The sequence below is a fragment of the Nothobranchius furzeri genome, chromosome 18 (assembly GCF_043380555.1).
Source record: "Nothobranchius furzeri strain GRZ-AD chromosome 18, NfurGRZ-RIMD1, whole genome shotgun sequence".
Taxonomy (NCBI): Eukaryota; Metazoa; Chordata; class Actinopteri; order Cyprinodontiformes; family Nothobranchiidae; genus Nothobranchius; species Nothobranchius furzeri.
In genome coordinates, this window is record NC_091758.1 from 5,248,253 (window position 1) to 5,270,000 (window position 21,748).

At 44.9% G+C, this 21,748-nt stretch overlaps 1 protein-coding gene across 1 annotated transcript in view; it reads left to right on the forward strand.

Moving 5' to 3' along the window:
• Positions 1 to 21,748, forward strand: part of gfra4a (GDNF family receptor alpha 4a) — a 342,275-nt gene that overhangs the window by 281,340 nt on the left and 39,187 nt on the right. The window contains exons 4-6 of the mRNA XM_070547213.1: positions 9,762 to 10,101; positions 14,358 to 14,467; positions 19,627 to 19,761. Coding sequence (XP_070403314.1) covers positions 9,762 to 10,101; positions 14,358 to 14,467; positions 19,627 to 19,761 — 585 coding nt within the window. The remainder of the gene's footprint in view (positions 1 to 9,761; positions 10,102 to 14,357; positions 14,468 to 19,626; positions 19,762 to 21,748) is intronic.

The window sequence follows — 21,748 nt, forward strand, 5'->3', positions numbered from 1 at the left end:
CGGAGCTGTCAACTGATCACCACCTGGTGTTGAGTTGAATCAGATGGCAGGGGAAGATGCCGCGTAGACCTGGCAGACCCAAACGCATAGTGAGGGTCTGCTGGAAACACCTGGCAGAAGAACCTGTTAAGACGGTCTTCAACTCCCACCTCCGGCAGAGCTTTGACCGCATCCCGAGAGCAGTGGGGGACATTGACTCCGAGTGGGCCTTGTTCCACTCTGTGATTGTTGAGGCAGCTGTTGCTAGCTGTGGTTGCAAGGTGGCCGGTGCCATTTGTGGTGGCAACCCCCGTACACCAGGTGGACACCAGAGGTTCGGGGAGCCGTCAGGCTGAAGAAGGAGGTCTACAGGGTGTGGCTGGTCTGTGGGTCTCCGGAGGCAGCAGACAGGTACCGGATAGCCAAGCGGGGTGCAACAGTGGCAGTTGCTGAGGCAACTCCTCGGGCGTGGGAGGAGTTTGGGAAGGCCATGGAGAAAGACTATCGATCGGCTCCAAAGAGGTTCTGGCAAACTGTCCGGCGCCTCAGTAGAGGAAGGCAGCAACTCACTCACACTGTTTACAGTGGGGATGGGGAGCTGCTGACGTCAACTGGGGCAATAGTCGGACGGTGGAAGGAATAATTTGAGGAGCTCCTCAATCCCACCCATGCGCATTCCAAGGAGGAACCAGAGCCGGGAGACCTGGGGATGGACTGTCCAATCTCGGGGGCAGAAGTTGCTGAGGTAGTGAAACAACTACACAGCGGCGGAGCCCCGGGGGCGGATGAGGTTCGTCCTGGGTATCTCAAGGCTATGGATGTTGTAGGGCTGTCATGGTTTACACGTCTCTCCAACATTGCGTGGTCATCGGGGGCAGTTCCTGTGGAGTGGCAGACCGGGGTGGTGGTCCCCATCTTTAAGAAGGGTGACCTGAGGGTGTTTTCCAACTATAGGGGGATCACACTCCTCAGCCTCCCTGGAAAGGTCTCCTCCAAGGTACTGGAGAGGAGGGTCCGATCGATAGTTGAATCTCACATTGAGGAGGAGCAATGTGGTTTTCGTCCTGGCCGTGGAACTGTGGAACAGCTCTATCAAAGTCAAAGTCAGTTTTATTGTTAATTCTACCACATGTGCAAGACATACAGAGAAATGAAATTAAGTTTCAGTACACACAATTCAGAGATCAGACATACATGGGCAAGACACATGACAAGAATTGGTGACTGTGGTCCTTCGCAACATGAGTCGCGCTACCTTAAGAAGATGAAAAGGGAATTACATGAGGTTAAATTGGGGTAGGGAAAAAAAGGCATACCAGAGTTACTCCCGGCAGGGCGTAGCTTTACTATGCAACCCCCCCCCCCCCCCCCCCCCGCCTCAAACATATAATTATGAACATCACAGTTCACAACATGTGACACCGATAGGGGGGGGTAATCCTGATTCCCCAGTGGGAGCAGCCCTGTGTGGCGCTCAGCCAGCTGTATCCACAGGAGGGAGGGAGATTTGGAGAGGTGCAGAGCACATTTGAGTTCCTGCTGATTGATGACCTCGCTAGGCAGAAGTCCACAGTCTGAAGGCGGGGGGTTAGGACAGGTTTTCACAGCATCTGTCTGCATTCCTTCCTTCGTGGGGGTTGTTGTTAGCAGCTCAAGGCTGCCTTGTTGTCAGATTTGGATAACAAGACTGTGTTTGGATCAGGCTGAGATAATTTTCCTCTCTGCCTTCAGTCTGTAACTGGTCGTTCCAGTCCTTCAGTCAAGCCAATTTAGGTTATTAAACATCTCCACACCATCCGGTGACCCTCTCCGAGATGACATCCATTTTGCGCACTAACACCGGTAACGCAGCTAAGACATTGTCCAGCTTACGATTCACCTCGAGTAACGTCCCAGTCTGTGAGGTCTCCACCCAGGCGATGCTTCCCATGGGTGCGGGTCACCCTCCAATCGCTCCCGTCTTCCCAAATTTCCAGACAACCAGATATCCTCCCACTCCAATCAGAAGAAATCCAGTGATCATCAGGCCAAATATCCACATATCTTCGACGTCCTCAGTGGACAGCTGAGAAACAAACGATCTTCCACACCTTCCAGGAATCGAGCGCACATCCCGCTGCGTGTGTCCCTTTCAGGAAAGTGGGAGCCCCCTCCTCCGTTCTCATTGTAGAAAAAATCTTATCAATTGCGTTGAATGACCAATTAATTAAATCCATTTCTGAAAAATAGGGATTTCCAGAAGAAATGCAGAGAAGCGCTCTGTAGGCAGACAGGACAAAAAGAGCCTTGGGAAAAAAGATAAAGGAGCAAAAGCAGAAGCGTCTGTGCTCTTTGAGTGCCAGGAGAAGAAAAAAAGCCTTCCATCCCTTGCAAGGGTGATGGAGGGGGCATGGGAGTTTGCCCAACCAATCCACATGTATTTTGTGGATTTGGAGAAGGCTTATGACCGTGTCCCCAGGGGCACCCTGTGGGGGACACTCCAGGAGTATGGGGTGGGTGGCTTTCTGTTAAGGGCCATTCAGTCCCTTTACCAGAGGAGCGTGAGTTTGGTCCGCATAGCCGGTAGTAAGTCAGACCTATTCCCGGTGAGGGTTGGACTCCGCCAGGGCTGCCCTTTGTCACTGGTTCTGTTCATTACCTTTATGGACAGAATTTCTAGGCGTGGCCGTGGTGTGGAGTGTGTCGAGTTTGGTGGCAGGAGAATTTCGTCTCTGCTTTTTTCGGATGATGTGGTCCTCCTAGCTTCATCCAGCTCTGACCTTCAGCACTTGCTGGGTAGGTTCGCGGCCGAGTGTGAAGCGGCTGGGATGAGGATCAGCATCTCCAAATCTGAGATCATGGTTCTCGACCGGAAAATTGTGGCTTGCCACCTCCGGGTCGGGGGAGAGGTCCTACCGCAAGTCGAGGAGTTTAAAGAGCAAGTCACCCCCAAATCAACTTTTCCCCCCTGATAAACTAAATAAACAAGTGTCTAATCATGTTGCAGACACGTGTAGTCCATAGTTTTGCACTTTAGTGCATTTTAATTAAAATTATAATTTTCTGCCTAAAACTGGCAGTGTTGTGCCATTGTCAGGTAAAAACTCTGCACTGTATTTGAATTTAAATCTGCCACCGCTATTGGCTAAGAGGTATACTATGATGTAAACTGGTACATTATGATGTCACAATGCTGTGGTGAGCCTGTGTGTGTGTGTATTTGTTAGTGGCTCCGCCCTCTCAGTCTGCCAGACAACAGCATTTGTTGCAATTTTTTAAACATGAAGAGAGAATGGAGTTAGACTCTGGTAGGGGGTGACTTGCTCTTTAAGTATCTTGGGGTCTTGTTCACGAGTGAGGGTAGGAGGGATCGGGAGATCGACAGGCGGATTGGTTCGGCGTCTGCAGTGATGCGGACGCTGAGCCGATCTGTCGTGGTGAAGATGGAGCTGAGCCAGAAAGCCAGGCTCTCGATTTACCGGTCGATCTACGTCCCAATCCTCACCTATGGTCATGAGCTTTGGGTAATGACCGAAAGAACGAGATCGCGGATACAAGCAGCCGAAATTAGTTTCCTCCGTAGGGTGGCCGGGCTCAGCCTTAGAGATAGGGTGAGGAGCTCGGACATTCGGGAGGGACTCGAAGTAGAACCGCTGCTCCTCCGGATCGAAAGGAGTCAGTTGAGGTGGTTTGGACATCTGGTCAAGATGCCTCCTGGACGCCTCCACGGGAAGGTGTTTTGGGCATGTCCTGCCGGCAGGAGGCCGCCGGGTTGACCCAGGACACGTTGGAGAGGTTACATCTCCAATGTGATCCTGGAATGCCTTGGGGTCCTGCCAGAGGTGCTGGTGGAGGTGGCCGGGGAGAGGACAGTCTGGAGCTCCCTAGTTGGGATGCTGCCCCCGCGACCCGGACCCGGATAAGCGGAGGAAGACGACGATGATTTATTGTTAATGCTGAAAATCAGAGAAAACAAAGTGATCAAATATGGACGTTGGCCCAGTTCTGGTAAAAGAAATCCCAAAATAAAACACTCGAACAAGTTAAATAAACATTAGTTTTTGAATAATCAAGATGATTATTAAACACTTTAGATTAATCTAGCAAATTTTAGAACATTATATTACTTTAAAATAATACAGAATATATCAAAATTAATGAACAGTATAATGTAATTTGCATAAAAACGTATTACTGTATAACATTTTTGAGATGTTATTGAAGAATAGACACTATTAATAATCAACTATAGATAATTAGAATATTATAGAATATTATATTTTAGGGACTCTGCCTCAGTATCAATTTCCTCCTCTTCATCATCATCACTGATGATGAGATTGGTTGCCGCAATAACTGCCCTCCATTTTCCAGAGAAATATTAGTTTAAAACTACAAAATATTCTCAATATCATAATTGTTATTATTACTGTTACCATGATTATGAAGATTGTACGAAAAAAAACCCAATAGATTTTACCTAGAAATACATCACTTCTTTTACTTGTCCAGGGCATATGTACAGACATGGAAGCTTTGATATTATTGCTATGATTCCACCATCTTCATTCATTTTAACATTTACAACACATAGAGGGAAATTGATTAATTTATTATAGCCCCATACTGATTGGTGCAATGGTGCTAAGGTGCAAACTGTGACTAGCTTAATGTCTGATCATTGTTTGGGTGAAATTCTGTAAATTTAAGAGTTTTTGAAAAGATACACCAACATAATTTATGGTTTGAGTGGAAGTGTCTACATGTTGTTATAAAATAAATCAATGTTATAAACTGGTTTAAATCCACAGTTCTTCCAATTAACTTCTCTTTTGTCAATTTGCTTAATACACAATTGGAGTCAGGGAATATCACATACCTGGGAATTAACGTCTCTCCCAAGTTAGCAGATCTTACCAAACTAAACTACATCCCACTTTTAAAGAAAGTGGAAGATGATCTTGCAAGATGGAAATCCTTACCAATATCACTCATGGGGAGAGTTGCTACAATTAAAATGATGGTCTTACCCAGAATAAATTACTTATTTTCAATGATCCCAAACAAACCACCAGCTGACAGGTTTAGAACTCTGGACTCCTCAATTACTAAATTCCTTTGGCAGGATAAACCTCCACGAATTAGCTTAAAAACGCTTCAGAAGACCAAAGACAGAGGAGGACTGGATTTACCCAATTTTTATTATAATTTCTTAGCCAACAGGCTGCAATATATACCAAGACGGTTGCAAGATAACCCACTAGATGAGTCTTGGTTAGATAAAGAACAGACACTTTGCAATACGATAGAGCTTTCAGACTTACCATTTATTAGCTCAAGCATAAGAAAACATGAAAGCTTCAAAAGTATTAGTATCAGCACCTCTCTGACAGCATGGTGGGAGTATCTTAAAACGACAAAGTCTTCACTAGTACCATGCAGACGCACACGTATCTGGAATAATCCTGACATTTTGCAAAACAACAAAATGATGAACCTTCCGGACTGGAAAAACAAAGGAATCCTATACCTGGAACACATATATGAAGGATTGGACTTAATCCCATTTAATCAAATAGTCTCCCAATTTGGAATAGATGAGAATAGCTTTTTAGAATACCACCTAATTAAATCTGTAGTCAAACAAAAATTTAAGCTCAATAAAATATAATTACAAACACCACCAAGGGTATTAGACTTCTATAATATCAACCCCCCCCCCCAAAACTACTGTCTAAAGTATATAAGACACTGTCCAAATTAGATGATAGAATAGCAATCCCTATTGAAAAATGGGAGGTGGATCTATCAGTTAGCTTTGACCAGAACTTCTGGTCCCAAACTTGTTTAAAAACTTTTAAAATGATCAGACACCCCAATTTACAATTAATTCAGTACAAAATTCTACACAGAGTACACTATACAGGTCATCGGATGTTCAAGATGGGGTTTGTGTTGTCTGACACCTGTACACACTGCACAAAGAATCGGGTCCTGACATGTATGCTGCCGGGGAGAAGGCAGGAACATGCGGCAGTGCCTGGCTCGGGTTCAGGGGCCTCAGGTAGACCTTGGCTCCTCTGCTGTTCCATCACAGGAGAGGGGGAAGTCCAAGAGGGGGAGGACCCAACCTTACCTGGATGTCCTATGTCTTTTATAATCCGGAAGTTTTGCAAATGCAGGGATAGGCGTAGATATTCTGCTGGGGTGGGGCTGGGTTGGTGCCCTCAGACTCTGTGAGGCTCTGTGTTGCTGCTGCTTTGGGCCCTGGCAGGATGGGCTGGGGTCTCCATGCTCTGGGTGGCAGTTTGACAACAGAGGTGCCTATTGGGGCCAGTGGGGGAGCTGGCTCCCTGGAGAGCTATGCCCAACCAGCGATTCCTCCCCATCCCCGCATATTTCTCTCCTCCTGCTCCCTCACATCACCACACACAATCACGCACATAGGACCTTGGGTGCTGGACAAGTCAGGGAGTGTGTATTCCTATGGCAACCTGCCCCCCAATTTTATTCGCACCTTAAACACTTCCACTAACAACATTCCACGCAAACACACACTTAGGGCCTTGGGAGTGTGCACATCCAACGGCATTTGGCAGGGGGATTTCTCAGCCTCATCCCAAGTGCCGGTGCCCACTTCCAATTTTAAACTGCACTTAGACACTGAGGGCTGTGGGTGCAAGTGTGGTGGTGTGGTGGCATCAGCTGGCATAGGCCAGACAAAGTCTGCAATGCCCGCTCACCACAGCCATGGAATACAACTCATCAACACTCACTAACACTATATTGGAGCAGGCGGAGGGAGACTAGGGGTCTTAGCACACCTCTCTTGTTGCTTGGCTTCCTGGGGCTGGAGGCTAGGAGGGAGATCTGGCCGTCTGGTTGGAGTCTGGGGTAGTGGGTTGCTGTGTCCAGCGTTGGGCGGGGGAGCCTGCTCATCAGAACCCCAGCAGAGAGGGTCAAACTCTGGGAACCGGTGATGGTTGTACCCAATGTGCAGCAATACCGGGACCAGAGTGAATAGGGTGTGTATGGGGAGCATGAGTGGGTGTCCAGCGTGCATTTTTGTAAGTTTTTGGTTTTATGTGCTTGTGTGAGCATGAGGGAGGGAGTGTGTGACTGTGTTGTGTATGAATGTATATGTCAGGTGGGGCCTTTGACTCCTCCCTTCTCCTGGGACTTCTTTTGATGTTATAGATCTTCGTCCCCCCTCTCCCTGCCGCACCTGGTGTGGAGTGCGGTGCCTTGGTCTGCCTGAGTGTTCGTGGCTCCCGGGTCAGGGGGTTTAAGATTTTGGGCATCTGCCTGACCAATCCCGGTGGCTGCCTGGTGGGGTCTGGGTCCCTGGGCTCTGCTGGGTCCCCGGCGGGGGTGGTCGCCCCTGGGTCCCGGGTCGCTGGGTCGCTGGGTCCCGGGTTCGGCCGGCTAGGGGGTGGGAGGCTGCGGGCGGGCCTGTGGGCTTTCCGCCAATATCTCCCGGGACTCTGCCGGCTGCTGGTTGTGCCCCCCGGGGTGATCCTCTGTGCTTCTCGAGGGGGGCAGGGGCTTTTCTGGTCGCAGTCTCCCTGGGGTTCCTGTGTTCTGGGGCAGTTCCTGGATCTCTGGGACTTGGAGCTCCCTCCTTCTCCTGCTCAACCTTAGGGGGCAGAACTGTGGCCCCTCACACTCTCTGTTGGACGCTCCTATAGAGAAACCTTACATAAGCAAGCGCGTGTACACACACAGGTGCTCACGTGGTGCTCTCATAAGTATGGGATTGGGCACGTTCAACACATGTCTTAAGACTATGGTGGGTACTTAATGCACTGTGATTTATTATTGTGTGATTCTTCAGTTAAACAATGTTGATTATATATTTCTTCATTAAGTTGACGCAGTGATAGCTTGATCTTGTTGTATTGTTGTTGTGTCCCTTTTTTTGTTTTTTTTCTTCTCTTTCTAGGCTTTGATTATTTTTTCAGTGACATTCTTATGTTTAGATGAGTTGTATTCATTGGACCTGTTGAGCTTTTATTATCTGGTTTCTTGTGGGAACTGTTGAACATTTATTATTTTCTCTGGGATATTCACAAATAAATCACACTTTATGATTCTTGCATCTTTTGAGAAAATCTGGTCAGATTTTATTAACATTGATAGTTTTTCAACAAAGTAGCCTGAATGTGCAGCTGTGTGGGCGTGCAGCTGCGAGGATTCTTATATATGCTTTTCTTTCAGTGTTTGAATAAGGACTGTTCCTCTTTTTATTTCTGGACCCCTGCTGGTCCATGGCTCCGTGGTTGGGGAAACCAAGGCTATGGGAAATAATGGCAGTAATGAAAGGCTCCGTGCTGTAAAATAAGGATAAAAACTAGTATAGATTACGGGAGGTTTTAATGGAGAATGATCCCTATTTTGGTTTCAGGCAGCTTCCACTCCTTCCAAGTAGAAACAAAGAAGTAGTAGCCTACTTGGTTCACGTGTGGGGAAGAAATTAAGTACAAAAGCACAACAACCAAGAGTTAACATGAAAAGGTGTGTGCTTATAGGCCGTCTCATCCATATGGCCACAAGAAACTATTTGTCAATGTCTGTTCCATCCACCCCAATGGACTTCCAAGCAGTTAAGTTGGGAACACAGTAACCTGAGCTTTGTGATGGGCCATTAGCTCACTCTCCAAGGTCATTCTTTTTTAATATGACAGCTCGGTCAGTGTTAAATCCACCAGGAGACACAACCACTGGCACTTAACAAACTAATGAGCGGCATTATCTGCCAGAGGAGCTAAGCATCATCATGGCAGTATTGACTGGAGGGGCCACATGGGGAATATAAAAAAATAATACATCAACACAAAACGATGTATCAGGGAAAATGTGCAACCAAAAAGAGGAGGATACAAAGGGGATGTTCCCCTTCCACCACGTTGGTGGCTCATTACCAGTGATGTCAACAGGAACATGGGCACTGAGGGAGGCAGAGATGGACAAAGCTGAAGAAAAATAGATGGAGGAGAGCAGAGAGAGATAAGTAAGGGAGGAGATGGGACAGGTGGAGTCAGGATGACAACACAGAGAACGGGAGGCGCATAGCAATGGAAGGAATCAGGTGGGTAAGGGATGGCCCCAGACATGGACGTAATTTTCCCTTTAGAAGTGTGTGTGTGTGTGGGGGGGGGTATCTTTACAGTATGCTCTAATGGGAAACCAGCTTCAACACAAATGGTTGTTTTCCGCTTGGTACTAGAGCTCAACCAGTGTCAATTTAATAAAGCGTAATGTTGTTTTTGGATGGTAAAAAGTGTAGGGGTCAAAACTTGACTTTGGAAAAAGTGGGGGGGGACATGTCCCCCCCTGCCCCCCACCCCCCCAATTACGTCCATGGCCCCAGATGTGGGGAGGGAGAGGTGTATCGATGAATAGATGGATGGATGGGATGAGCAGTAATTACAGGCCTTGTTGTGCAGTTGGAGAGATGGAGGGCTACGTCTTCTGTGCTGCCACTCTGCATTAACCTAGCAGAATGAAAGATTCAACTATTAGACCTTCACTGGAACACATCCATGGCCCAAGCTCATTCAACTTTAAAGCACTATTCATGTTCTATTCATCACAAAGCTGCTTTTAACACATCTTGATCATTTTGGGTTAGTTCTACTCAAGAGTCACATTTCAATGTTTTCATCTGGGAACACAACACTGAGTCTGAGTCCAGAGGTGAGAAGCGTGTCAGCCAGTGGGCCTTGAAGTCACTTACCCTGGTTTTGAAATTCTAAACGGCGACAAGTTTCCTATCTCACATTTGTGTCCTTTGATCTTTCCAGAGTCTGAGGTAACAACGGTGAACCGCTGCCTGGATGCTGCCAAGGCGTGTAACATAGATGAGACATGTCAGAAACTTCGTACGGAGTATGTCTCAGCCTGCATTCAGCCATCAGCCCGCTCGGGGCCATGTAACCGACCAAAGTGCAACAAGGCACTCAGGAAGTTCTTTGACCGTGTTCCCCCAGACTACACCCATGAGTTGCTATTCTGTCCCTGCACCGATACAGCGTGTGCAGAACGCCGCAGGCAAACCATTGTGCCATCTTGCTCTTATGAAGAAAAGGACAAGCCCAACTGTTTGTCCCAACTGAGGATCTGCAAGGCAGACTATGTGTGCAGGTAGATATGCTGACTCTTCTGACTCGCTCATATGGTATTGCTATTGTTGTCCTTTGGATTTTATAATGCTTCTACTGAAAATGTTTAAATACCACAAAGCAAGCCTAACAAGGCATTCTAGTCACACCGAGGGCAAGGATGGGAAAATGTCATTGGAAGCTGGATTGGCTTAAACGAGTTCAGACAACTTAACTTAGACAATTTGTTTAGTTATGGTGTTAAACGTCCACTCCAACAGAAACAGGACATTTAAATTAGATTCACGAGCGTTTCTATTCAGTTGGTGTCATTAATTTCCTTTAATCTCAGCATTTAGAAACTGTTTGCATCCCAGAGTCCCATTGTGTATTAAGTTGCAGCTTATGTTTTCACAAGCTAATGTAGCCAACAACAACCGTTCCCTAAACAAAAAAGCACACCAACCTAGCTTGCATGCTAACTTGACCTGCACTGAATTTATGTCAGTTTGTAAACTTCAGACTTACTGTGGATGAGGAGGAAGAGGAATATAAAAGCATTTTTCATTTGTGTATTGAAGCCAAGTGATACATAGGACTGTCATTTTAGCCTGCTGTAGCGTTAGCAACGATCAGGTATTTCTGAGAAGGAACTTATTAAAAACATGCAGCCACAGTGGCCCACCGTTACCAAGGTAGTGCTAATGACAAGGGGGAGCAGTGGCAGAAGCTAAACAAGGAGAAAACAGGTGAGCATTTACTGATGAAAAGCAGATGTGCAAAGGGACACGGTAGCTGAGATAAGAACTTACTGAATACCAGCAGATCACGACATCCAAGAGTTTAACGATTTAGTACATTTCAGCGGAATTTAAAGTGACAATATGTATTTTCCTTGGCAATAGTGGGCAGTGTATGCCTTATTATTGCCATTATTATTATCATTGCAACCATGATGAATGGCAAAAGTTCTGTAATCATTTGTTACAAATCAGTAAATGTATTTTGTCCTCACGGGCTTCGGTAGAAGGAAACGTGGTGTCCAATATGTTCTCCCAGAGACATGGGGTTTTTCTCAATGTCAAGGAACCTTGCCTTGATGTCTTGGCCCTGCCCCGGTTGCCTAGGAGATACGTCATCCGGGGCCGCCAAGACGTGTTCTAATCGGTTCCAATGTTCCTATTCTCCCCTGGCATGCGTTCTCCGTTTGTTAGCCGTTCAGCTAGCTGAGCAGGGATACACGGGAGGTGTCTTATAGCCTAGCCTTGGTCAAAATTACCCAGAATACACCGCAGTATTTTCAAAAGGACTATAGATCAAAAGCCTGCAGCCACTGTGGGGACAATTTTCAAGTTTAAAAGTAAGTCAACTAATTTAAAATGTTTTTTTTTTGGATCCAAAGAAGTTATCTATGGTTGGTCAGTTGCTTAGTAGTTGCAGCTTCGTTGGCTAGCGAGTAGTAACTCCCTTATATTTTTTATTTAATAAACATATACACAATTTAAAATTAAAAGGCTTGTTATATATTCATACTGAAACTAATACGTATAAAATATAACGTTATCTCCCGTGTCACATGACGTTACGTGACCGCCGTGGAAGCCGCGGTTACGTGATGCAAGTCTGTTTCATTTAACCGTTTTCTTTGACCAAGGAAGGACAGTGTCCTCGTAAGCAAGACGCCTGGCCTCGCAAGACATCGCCTCACAAGGCCAGGCGCCATGACATTGAGAAACACCCATAGACACCCTCATCACCACCCCCCTTGTATATTTTAGACCTGATTTTTATGGTTAGATGTCACAAAGCCGCCAATATTTTTCAACAACGCTGCAGCGTTTTATTCATTTTCAACAACATTTAGATGGATTTCCAGAGAGTAGTGGTAAAAACTACACATTGTCTCTTACTTTTCAACAAAGGACCAGGTTCTGCTCTGGATAGCTTTGTCCTCTTAAACAAAATAATCATTTGAAAACTGCTTTGTATTTACTGAAGTTCTCTTTGTTTGACAATACAGTTTATTTGCTGATCTAAAACATTTATGTGACCAAAAAAAAAGCAAAAGCAGAAGAAATCTTTTGGGTGGGTGGGGGTGGGGGGGTGGGTGGGGGGGTGGGGGGGGGACAGAAACTTTATAGTGTTGCTTTACAAATATCGGTAGTTTGTTCTTGTCGCTGGTTCTGTGGACGTGGTTAAAACGCCCACCAATAAAAATTTAAAAAGACAAATATGTTTCTTTAAAGTGCTTGACTTAATAATTTAGCGCTCACACCAGATAAAATGAAGCTAAAAAGTTTTTTACTGATTTCCTGCTGTTTCTCTGACTTCCCAGCACTTTATTTTACCTCAGAAAATGATTGTTCCCAAACACAACTAATCTTCTTACATCAACACAACCATGCCATTTAGATTTTTTCTCTCAACCCTAAACATTTTTCTCATTTGCTTGAAGATACTCTAAATTAAAATGTACTGTAGATGTATCGACTCCAAAAAGTCGTGCAGGTCCAGTAACCAGAGCTTGGATGGATGGATGGATGGATGGATGGATGGACGGATGGATGGATGGATGGATGGATGGATGGATGGATGGATGGATGGATTGATTGTACACTTACTCATCACAAGCCGATGATGAGATTGATCGGTGTGGAAGGCTGAGAGCTGACTGAAGAGTTGTTGGAACTTTGTTTGTTTGTTTGTTTGTTTGTTTTATTTTGGTCCTTTCTCTGTACCTCTCCCTTAGGACAACAAATTGTATTATATGACTTGGAGGATGGTCTGCATGATGTGATGTTTTCATTTAAATTTGATTAGCCAGTTTAGTTTAATTAATTCCACTGTGACACCCATTACCTTTGTTCAATTAGTTTAATTAAATCCTGCATGTATTTTCTGAGGGATGCAGCCAGGCAGCAAGCAGCCATGTGAAACCGTTATTATGATAAACAGTTACAATCATCACATGGGGTTTACTTTGTTGTTACACCTGCTCAGATGATCTTTAATGTCAAAAATCATGCAGACCTGTAGGAACCTCACAAAGTCAATCCAACTATGTTATCGCTGTGTGTTTATTCAGCATTAAATACTTGCTTATACACCACATTAATGAGAACAAAGATGTCCTTCAAATTGTAATGAATTCCAAATTGTTCAATCAAAAACCAGCAATAGATTACAAAGTCATTATAATGCATTCAGGGTGTCCTAACAAGGAGTCCTCAGACCCATCTTACCAACCTTGGCTCTCTGTCAGCAGATGGTCGGTAGTGTTTAATCTAGTTCCTTTTCAAATGTCAAGAAGACAAAGGACTTCATTTGTCATGTCTATCGATCAGGCATTATTCTCCATCGCTGCACCAATGAATGGAGCATCTCAAGGCCCCTGCATGGCCCAGTAATCCTGCACCAGTCAGCTGGCATTAACTGGCCACCTGCAGAGGCTGTCTTCACTTACTGCACAGCCGATGGGTTTTATTCACATCATTACTATAACAAGACGAATGAGGGCAGAACAGAGAGTTGTGGTGCCCTGAGGGAATCCCGTTGCAAATGCCAGTAGTTGTGTGGCCAGTGATGCGATATGATGGCCACAATAGCCTTGTATGATAACGATGGTTATGAGGGTTGATGTCCGGGTTGCTGGCTCAAGAGGTAAGAGAGAAAGGCAAAATGGCCATGGAAGGAAGTATTTATATGGAACATTCATATCTGTCTCATCTCCTTGGAGCCACGCCTGCCAGAGAGCGTCTATGGTATCTAGAGAGTAAAGCCAAGGCCTGTCTTTGTCCCTCGTTGACTGCGGTTTAGCCTCTTTCATAAAACAATGCAGTCAATTTGCTACAAAGCTGAGCTGGTATCAGGGAGCCTTTGGTCATTCACAAGTGGTCAGACTGTGGTGGTAATGTGGCGCGATCATGTGCCGTAAGATTCCTGCATCACCATTTCACCATAAGACCCACTATGGTGACAGCCCTGTGTGTCTTATGAGAGCGGATCCTATCTGTCAGCCTTTATGAAGGGTAACTGGCTGGGGAGTGGACACAAAAGGAAACAGTGGGTTGAATGCCATCAGAGGTGACCATGTTATTGGGAGAGGAGCTGCAGTGTGAATGCTCTTGTAAGACAGAGGGAGTTGATTTAGCAGGAAGTGTATTTACATGAGCAATGTGGGTTTTAGATCTACATCCTGTTGTTAAGAAAATGCACCAGTGCTTGACACCACTGAGCCACGTGATGCATTCAGCAGCCAAGTACAAGTAAATGATGGATGGCATGTTACTGCTCCCACAGGTCTCGTTGGGCACAGTTCCAGTATGACTGCCAACCCACTGACCAGAGCAGCAGCGGCTGCAAGCAGGAAAACTACAGAGCATGTCTTCTTGCATACACCGGCTTGATAGGTAAGGACTAAATAATCCTGTTCCAGGTCTGACTCTCATACTCTGTGTGCTAGTTTGGGTAGAACAAGGTTTTAAAGGGAGGGAGCTGACAAGTGCACTGAACAGGACTCAAAAGAACATTATAAGGATTGTGACTAGAAGATTGCCTTGGTGATCGATGGAGTGCTGATTAATGTGGCTGCAGGGTGCTTGGCCAAATCACTAGCATCATAAGTAGTGCAATTTAAGCTATTGACTGCTGTTTTGAGAGAATTATCCCCAACATGACAATGACTTGTCTCACATGGATACAAAGACTAGAGCTATTCTTCTTCAGATAAAATACCACCGCAAATGACTGCAGGTAGATCGAGACCAAACGCTGTGCTGCTGCGATGAGCCTTGAGAAGCAAATACAATCTGAGACTGAAGTTTCAGAGTGTTAATTCTAGAAAACTGATGTTCAATTTTTTTCATTATCTAAAATGTGATCTCATTAAAAAGAACACTACCAAGGTCCCCACCTTTGGCTACCACCCGACACACAGTGCACCCAATCCCACGAGTAGTGAGCTCATGGAAATGGGGACCCACGTCTCCTCTTCGGGCTGTGCTCGGCCGGGGGCTCCATGGGTAAAAGTCTGGTTACCAGATGCCCACCAATGTGCCCCAACTCTAGGCCTGGCTCCAGAGGGGGGCCCCAGTGACACGTGTCCAGGCAAGGGAACACGGTTTCCATCTGCGTTTTTCTCCATAAGGGGACTATGGGCTGCACTTTGTCTGATCCCTCACCTAGGGCCTGTTTACCATGGTTGACCCTACCAGAGGCATAAGGCCTCAGACAACTTGGCTCTTAGGATCGTTGGGACACACAAACCCCTCCACCACGGTTAGGTGGCAGTCCAGGGAGGACTCAAGAGGAGCCAGTTGAGGTGGCTCAGGCATCTGGTCAGGAAGCTTCCTGGATGCCTCTCTGTGTCATGTTGTGGGGCAAGAGTCTAACCCAGGACATGCAGAATCAGAGTCAGAGACGGGTAGTTTGAAAAAATGATAATATGTATTGACAAAACAATGAACTAAGAGCGCACTGGAAAACCAGCGGGTGCAGAAACGGGAAGCAGTGTCTAGAGGGGAGATGAACAGGGGTGAGTATGGAAGTAGTAGTATGGTAGGGGAATTGCGGACGGAGGAACTTACGGCTTAGAGAGACGAGACGTGTGTGGGAGGGGTGAGCCGGGGTAAGTCCAGGGAATGAATGTAGAGCGTTTGAGGTGAATGGTGAAATTGGACCGGGGTGGTTCTGGAGAGGGAGCGAGAGGTGGAGGAGATCGGGTCGGCACTTGGAGGAGGGTGAACCAGGAGACGAACCAGAGAATAATCCAAAACGGCGTTGGGAAAAATCCTGATGGTAATCCAGACCTGAGGTGAGTAAATCCATAAAAAGTATCAATCCAAGTCACGAGAAAAAAACACACTAGAGAAACTAGAGCTAGAGATACGCGAGGGCTAGAAACTACCAGTCAGTGGCAATCATCCAGCGTCGAGTCATGTCCACCTTCCTCCTTATAAACCGGCCCGCTGATCAGCTGATTAGAAACAGCTGTTGCTCCCTCTCCTGAAACCAAGCACTCAGAGATCGTGAGAAGATGAGACGAGTACTCACCCCGGCTCATGACACTCTGGTGAGGTTGTACGGGCATATCCAACTGGGAGGAGACCCGAGGGAAGACCCAGGACACAATGGAGATGCTATGTCTCTCGGCTGACCAGGGAACACCTTGGATTCCCCCGGAGGAGCTGGCCTAAGTGGCTGGGGAGAGGGAAGTCTGGGCCCTACGCTGCTGCGCCTACGACCCAACTCTGGACAAGCGACTGAAAATAGATAAAAAGAGCACTTTTTAGTGAATGTGTTACAGTCAAAGAGTAAAACCTTATTTTCATGATTTTACACAATGAGACATAATAAAAGGATCAACTGATTCTTAGAATTAGATTAAAGTAACACTAAACAGTTTCCTGCTTCTCCATCCTTCTGGTCGAAAGTAGAATTACAACTGCTGCTGGAAACCCTTGCACAGCCTGCAGTAGCTAACGCTAACAATGAGCTAATATTAACACGAGCCAACTGATACTAAAATAAAGCACAAAGTAAAAAGATCCACACAAAAATACCAAAATATTATTACTTACAAGTGCAATAGCAACAAAGCCAGGCCACCATCAGCCCGTGAGTTCATTTCCTCCTTTAGCTCCCTCCGAAGACAGTCTGATTTTAATTATTTGCTTCACCTCCAAGACATTAGTATTTTACTTTTACCCCTAGGCTCCACCATGTTGCCAATAAAAAGCCAAAAGCTGGTTTGTAAACTGAAAAAGCTAACTGCTACTGTTTTTATTAGCTCCCGGCACTGTAAACAGCTAAGAGCCATTAAATGGCAAATGGCCTGTATTTGATATAGCACCTTTCAGAGTCCTGGAACCCCACAAGGTGCTTTACAACACAATCAGTCATTCACCCATTCACGCACATTCACACCCTGGTAGTGATGAGCTACATTGTAGCTAGAGCTGTGCTGGGGCGCACTGACAGATGCGAGTCTGCCGCTCACAGGCACCACCGGTCCCTCCGACCACCACCAGCAGTCAAGGTGGGTTAAGTGTCTTGTCCAAGGACATGACAACAGTGACAGATTGAGTGGGGCTCGAACCTGCAACTTTCCGAATTACGGGGCGAGCACTCTTTGTGCCACGGTCGCCCACGATTAAACAGGTAGAGATCTCCCCCTAGGGCACCTACCTGTCCCACAAAACTACTAAGTGGTCGGCAGAGGCCTGCAGAGTGGTGTCCAAGTAGATGTTGGTCAAGTTTCTATCTACGCATTCACTGAACCCCACTTTTAAATGAATACTTTTAAATAGACCCTCTAGAGGCAGGCGTTGTAGATCTGCAACAGTTAAAACCTGCCTACCTGAGTACTCCACATACGCATTTCATGAGCATTTTTTAACTCTGAAGAACCCCTGAAGGACTTAGTTGTTCGTCCTTTTATCAAAACTTATTTTGAACCTGAGAGGGTTATAGTGTTCAAAACTGTTCAGCGTTACTTTAACGCAACATCAGATATGTTTATGTTTATGTGATTAGCAGACGCTTTTGTCCAAAGCGACTTACAACTGATAGCATAAAGCTCTGAGACATTTAAGAAAATCTAAACCAAATAACAAGGTAGTCTTTTAAAAACTCTGGGGTCTCATTTATAAAGCTAGCTTACGCACAAAACGGGTTCGGAAAACTGCGTAATCAACTTTCCACGCAAACTTTGGGATTTATGAAAGAAAACTTAGTGGAAAAATGTGCATAACTTTAAGTTGACTAAGGACCTGGCTTACACACACGTTGGACATGGAGAGCACCTGCAGTGCTGCTGCTGAGAAGGATAAAATTATGAAATCCTGCAGCATTATCACTTGTACTGCTTTGTGTGCACAAAGAACAAGACCCCCCACACGCACACACACGCACCCGCGCACACGCTCACGCACACACACACACAGCCTGAAGCGCAGTATCAGCAGGGCGACAGATTGAGACAGAACATCATGCGTCTGTGACAGTGTGTGTCCTGTTACTGTGACCCGATTGATCATGCGCCCTGGCTACTTGGACAAGGGAGATCTCCGTTTGGGTGACTGGTTAGCGCGTGTGACTTTCACCAGGGAGTCTGGGGACTGAATCCCGATTGGACCATTTTTTATAGCCGCCACAGATCTCTCCGAAGAACTCACAGCATTGACGGCTTCAGCAACGCTGTGCCACTCCGTGGATTTTCTCTTATTTGTTTTGCAAAAGCACTTCCTTTCATTTCTCCACCTCACCCACAGGTACCTCAACTTCTGCTTCTGTGAAATTGTGCTTCCTGTATATGCCTTGATCTATGGTCGCCATGTCATTGGCGGAGCGCTGCAACAGCTGGCTTATGTATATGCATGAGGTCCACAAGGCATTTTGTATTGACCATTTATGGCAGTAAGTGGGCGTGGTGAGGGCGGGATGTGACTAAAAAGCAGCTGAGAACCATTCCTGTTAGTCTCTGATTTATGAAGCGGAGATTGCGTGCAGCTGTGCATACTCCATGTTTGATAGATCACACACCTGCTTGGCGTAAGTACTTTTTTTTTTTGCTGAGCTTAAGTACGGTTTTAGTAAGGCTTTACGTGATGTTTGATAAATGAGACCCCCGAACTTTTAATCCAACTGCTTGTTTTGTCATCACTAATTGCTCCTTTTAGTCCACTCTTCTTTCTATCGTTGCTTCACTTCATTGAGGTTGCACACATGTCTTCCTGCAGTCTAGCGTCATAGAAGAGCATCTCAATCAGGTTGTGCTCTAGACTCTGGGTAGTTCCTCATTCTTATTTTACAGTTTAGTCATTCAGTTTTAGCTCTTTAAATTTCCTATTAGAAACATATATTCTTGGCAGCCCATTGAAGTGGTTCAGTCTCATTATTATAACAGCTTTTGGAGCTAAATTGCTGTATCTTCCAAAAAATGGTGTCTACCTGGTTTGCATATGCCAAACAGAGACTCAGCAACAAGCTGCTCTTCCAGTTGTGCATGTGTGAGCTGCGTTCTCCCTACCAGCTGAAGTGGGTACAAACCTCATCTTCAGCCTACGGTTATCTTACTCATTTAATGTCCACTTTTTTCTGTGTGTGCTTGGCGTGTGACATGTCTGAATGAAATAATGTAACTGTGACTGTTATCTCTGTCAAAACATCATTTAGGTAATTCTGTGATAACAGGAACTTCCATTGAAGTTTCTTTATTAAAGGTTACTGTAATGAGAGCAATGTTCTAATCAGGCGCAACATCATTCAAGGATCGTGCTTAAACTTTTGCTTTACATCACATCAGAAGTTCATTATACAGTATGATGTGTTTACAGGTAAAAGGTTGTTCAGAAGGGAACACCACAGCAGGTGGAAGAGTCTGAATAACAAGAACCAAGAAAACTATTGAATATTCAGTTCTGTTCAAGTAAATCACAGATCGCAGTCTATTTATGAAAGCTAGCCTACGGTCAAATTCAAGCGCTGCATTTTGATGAGAATGTCTTTCATCCAACAAAGCCTGTAAACATTCAGACTTGTGCTGTTTTCTCTCTCCTTTGCCCTACAGGAAGTGCAATAACTCCCAACTACCTTGACAACTCCACATCCAAAGTGGGACCCTGGTGCTCCTGCGCAGCGAGCGGCAACCACAGGGAACAATGCAGTGACTTCCTTGCTTTTTTCCATGACAACGTTTGTCTAAGTGAGTAGCAAACGAGACTTGTGGCAACACTCTCAACAGCTACCTCTACCAGAAACAGACCATATGTGTGTTTTAGGACGGCCGGTACAAAAATGTTTCTTCTGGTTTACTAGATGAAGTTCTAGTTTATCCATCCGGTCTTTAGGTGTTACACTTACAGTTACTGTAGTAGATAGATAGATAGATAGATAGATAGATAGATAGATAGATAGATAGATAGATAGATAGATAGATAGATAGATAGATAGATAGATAGATAGATAGATAGATAGATAGATAGATAGATAGATAGATAGATGATAGATAGATTATAGATAGATTATAGATAGATAGATAGATAGATAGATAGATAGATAGATAGATAGATAGATAGATAGATAGATAGATAGATAGATAGATAGATAGATAGATAGATAGATAGATAGATAGATAGATAGATAGATAGATAGATAGATAGATAGATAGATGATAGATAGATAGATAGATAGATAGATAGATAGATAGATAGATGATAGATAGATAGATAGATAGATGATAGATAGATAGATAGATAGATAGATAGATAGATAGATAGATAGATAGATAGATAGATAGATAGATAGATAGATAGATAGATAGATAGATAGATAGATAGATAGATAGATAGATAGATAGATAGATAGATGATAGATAGATAGATAGATAGATAGATAGATAGATAGATAGATAGATGATAGATAGATAGATAGATAGATAGATAGATAGATAGATAGATAGATAGATAGATAGATAGATAGATAGATAGATAGATAGATAGATAGACAGATAGATAGACAGATAGATAGATAGATAGATAGACAGACAGACAGACAGACAGACAGACAGACAGACAGACAGACAGACAGACAGACAGACAGACAGACAGACAGACAGACAGACAGACAGATAGATAGATAGATAGATAGATAGATAGATAGATAGATAGATCATAAGGGTGTGGTTTAGATGATACATTAATGACCTCCCAGTCGTCTGCAGTCTCTTTCTGTTGCTGCTCCTTTAAGTTCGTTAGCCAGAGCAGCAGGACTGCTTGGATGATGGGAGCTAACCTATCAGAATGACCGATGCTTCTGTGACAGAAGAAGGACCCTGATGAGAAAGTAATGCAAACTCAAGCTGCTGGTTTCACAGACAGTAAACTTTAATTGGGCTCCTAAAAAAAAGTAACTAAGTTGAGAGCTGTCACTGGTGACACATCAGTGAATCCAGTATCACAACAGCATGTGGAGGCAAAGTACAAGGTCACTTTTGTTATAGCTGTATAAAAGCTGTCATCGTTTAGGTCCAGATATGATTAAGTACTAAAGTATCTCATCTGATGTTACACAACCCAGCTCTCATTCCATCAGACGCAGCAGCTGATCTTCTGTTGCAACTGTCATGGCTTATCAACCGAGAATGTGTCCAAAACCACTAGTCTTGTTACATTTACTAAGCACACCAGGTGTTATGGATGAAAAATGCCATATTTTAGACTTGGTACTGTCACTGGGTGTAGGAGTCTCAAACCTGCAGGTCCAAGAGGCCTATTTTTCAGATCACAGGCCAGTATTGTTTGATGTGGCCTGGACTCACAAACGGGTGCAACAATATGCTCCGATGAAGCGTTGTCGGATGTTAAAAGACTCTACAGCTGCTGAGTTTGCCGCAGTGTTTTCTATGGGGTGTGCAGAGCAAGAATACAGAGATTGGACCACAGATGAGCTTGTTATACATTTTGACTCAGCATGCACCTTGGCGCTTGATGTGGTTGCCCCAGTACGGGTAAAGAAGCCTAAAACTACAAAGGAGCCATGGTTAACTGAGAGTACTCGAGCACTAAAAAGGATGTGCAGGAAGGCTGAGCGGAGGTGGAAAAAGGATGGGCTCCAGAGCTCGCTTGACCAAGTGAGAAGTCTTTGGATTGGCTATCAGAAGGCTGTGAAGGATGCAAGAAGAAAGTACTTTG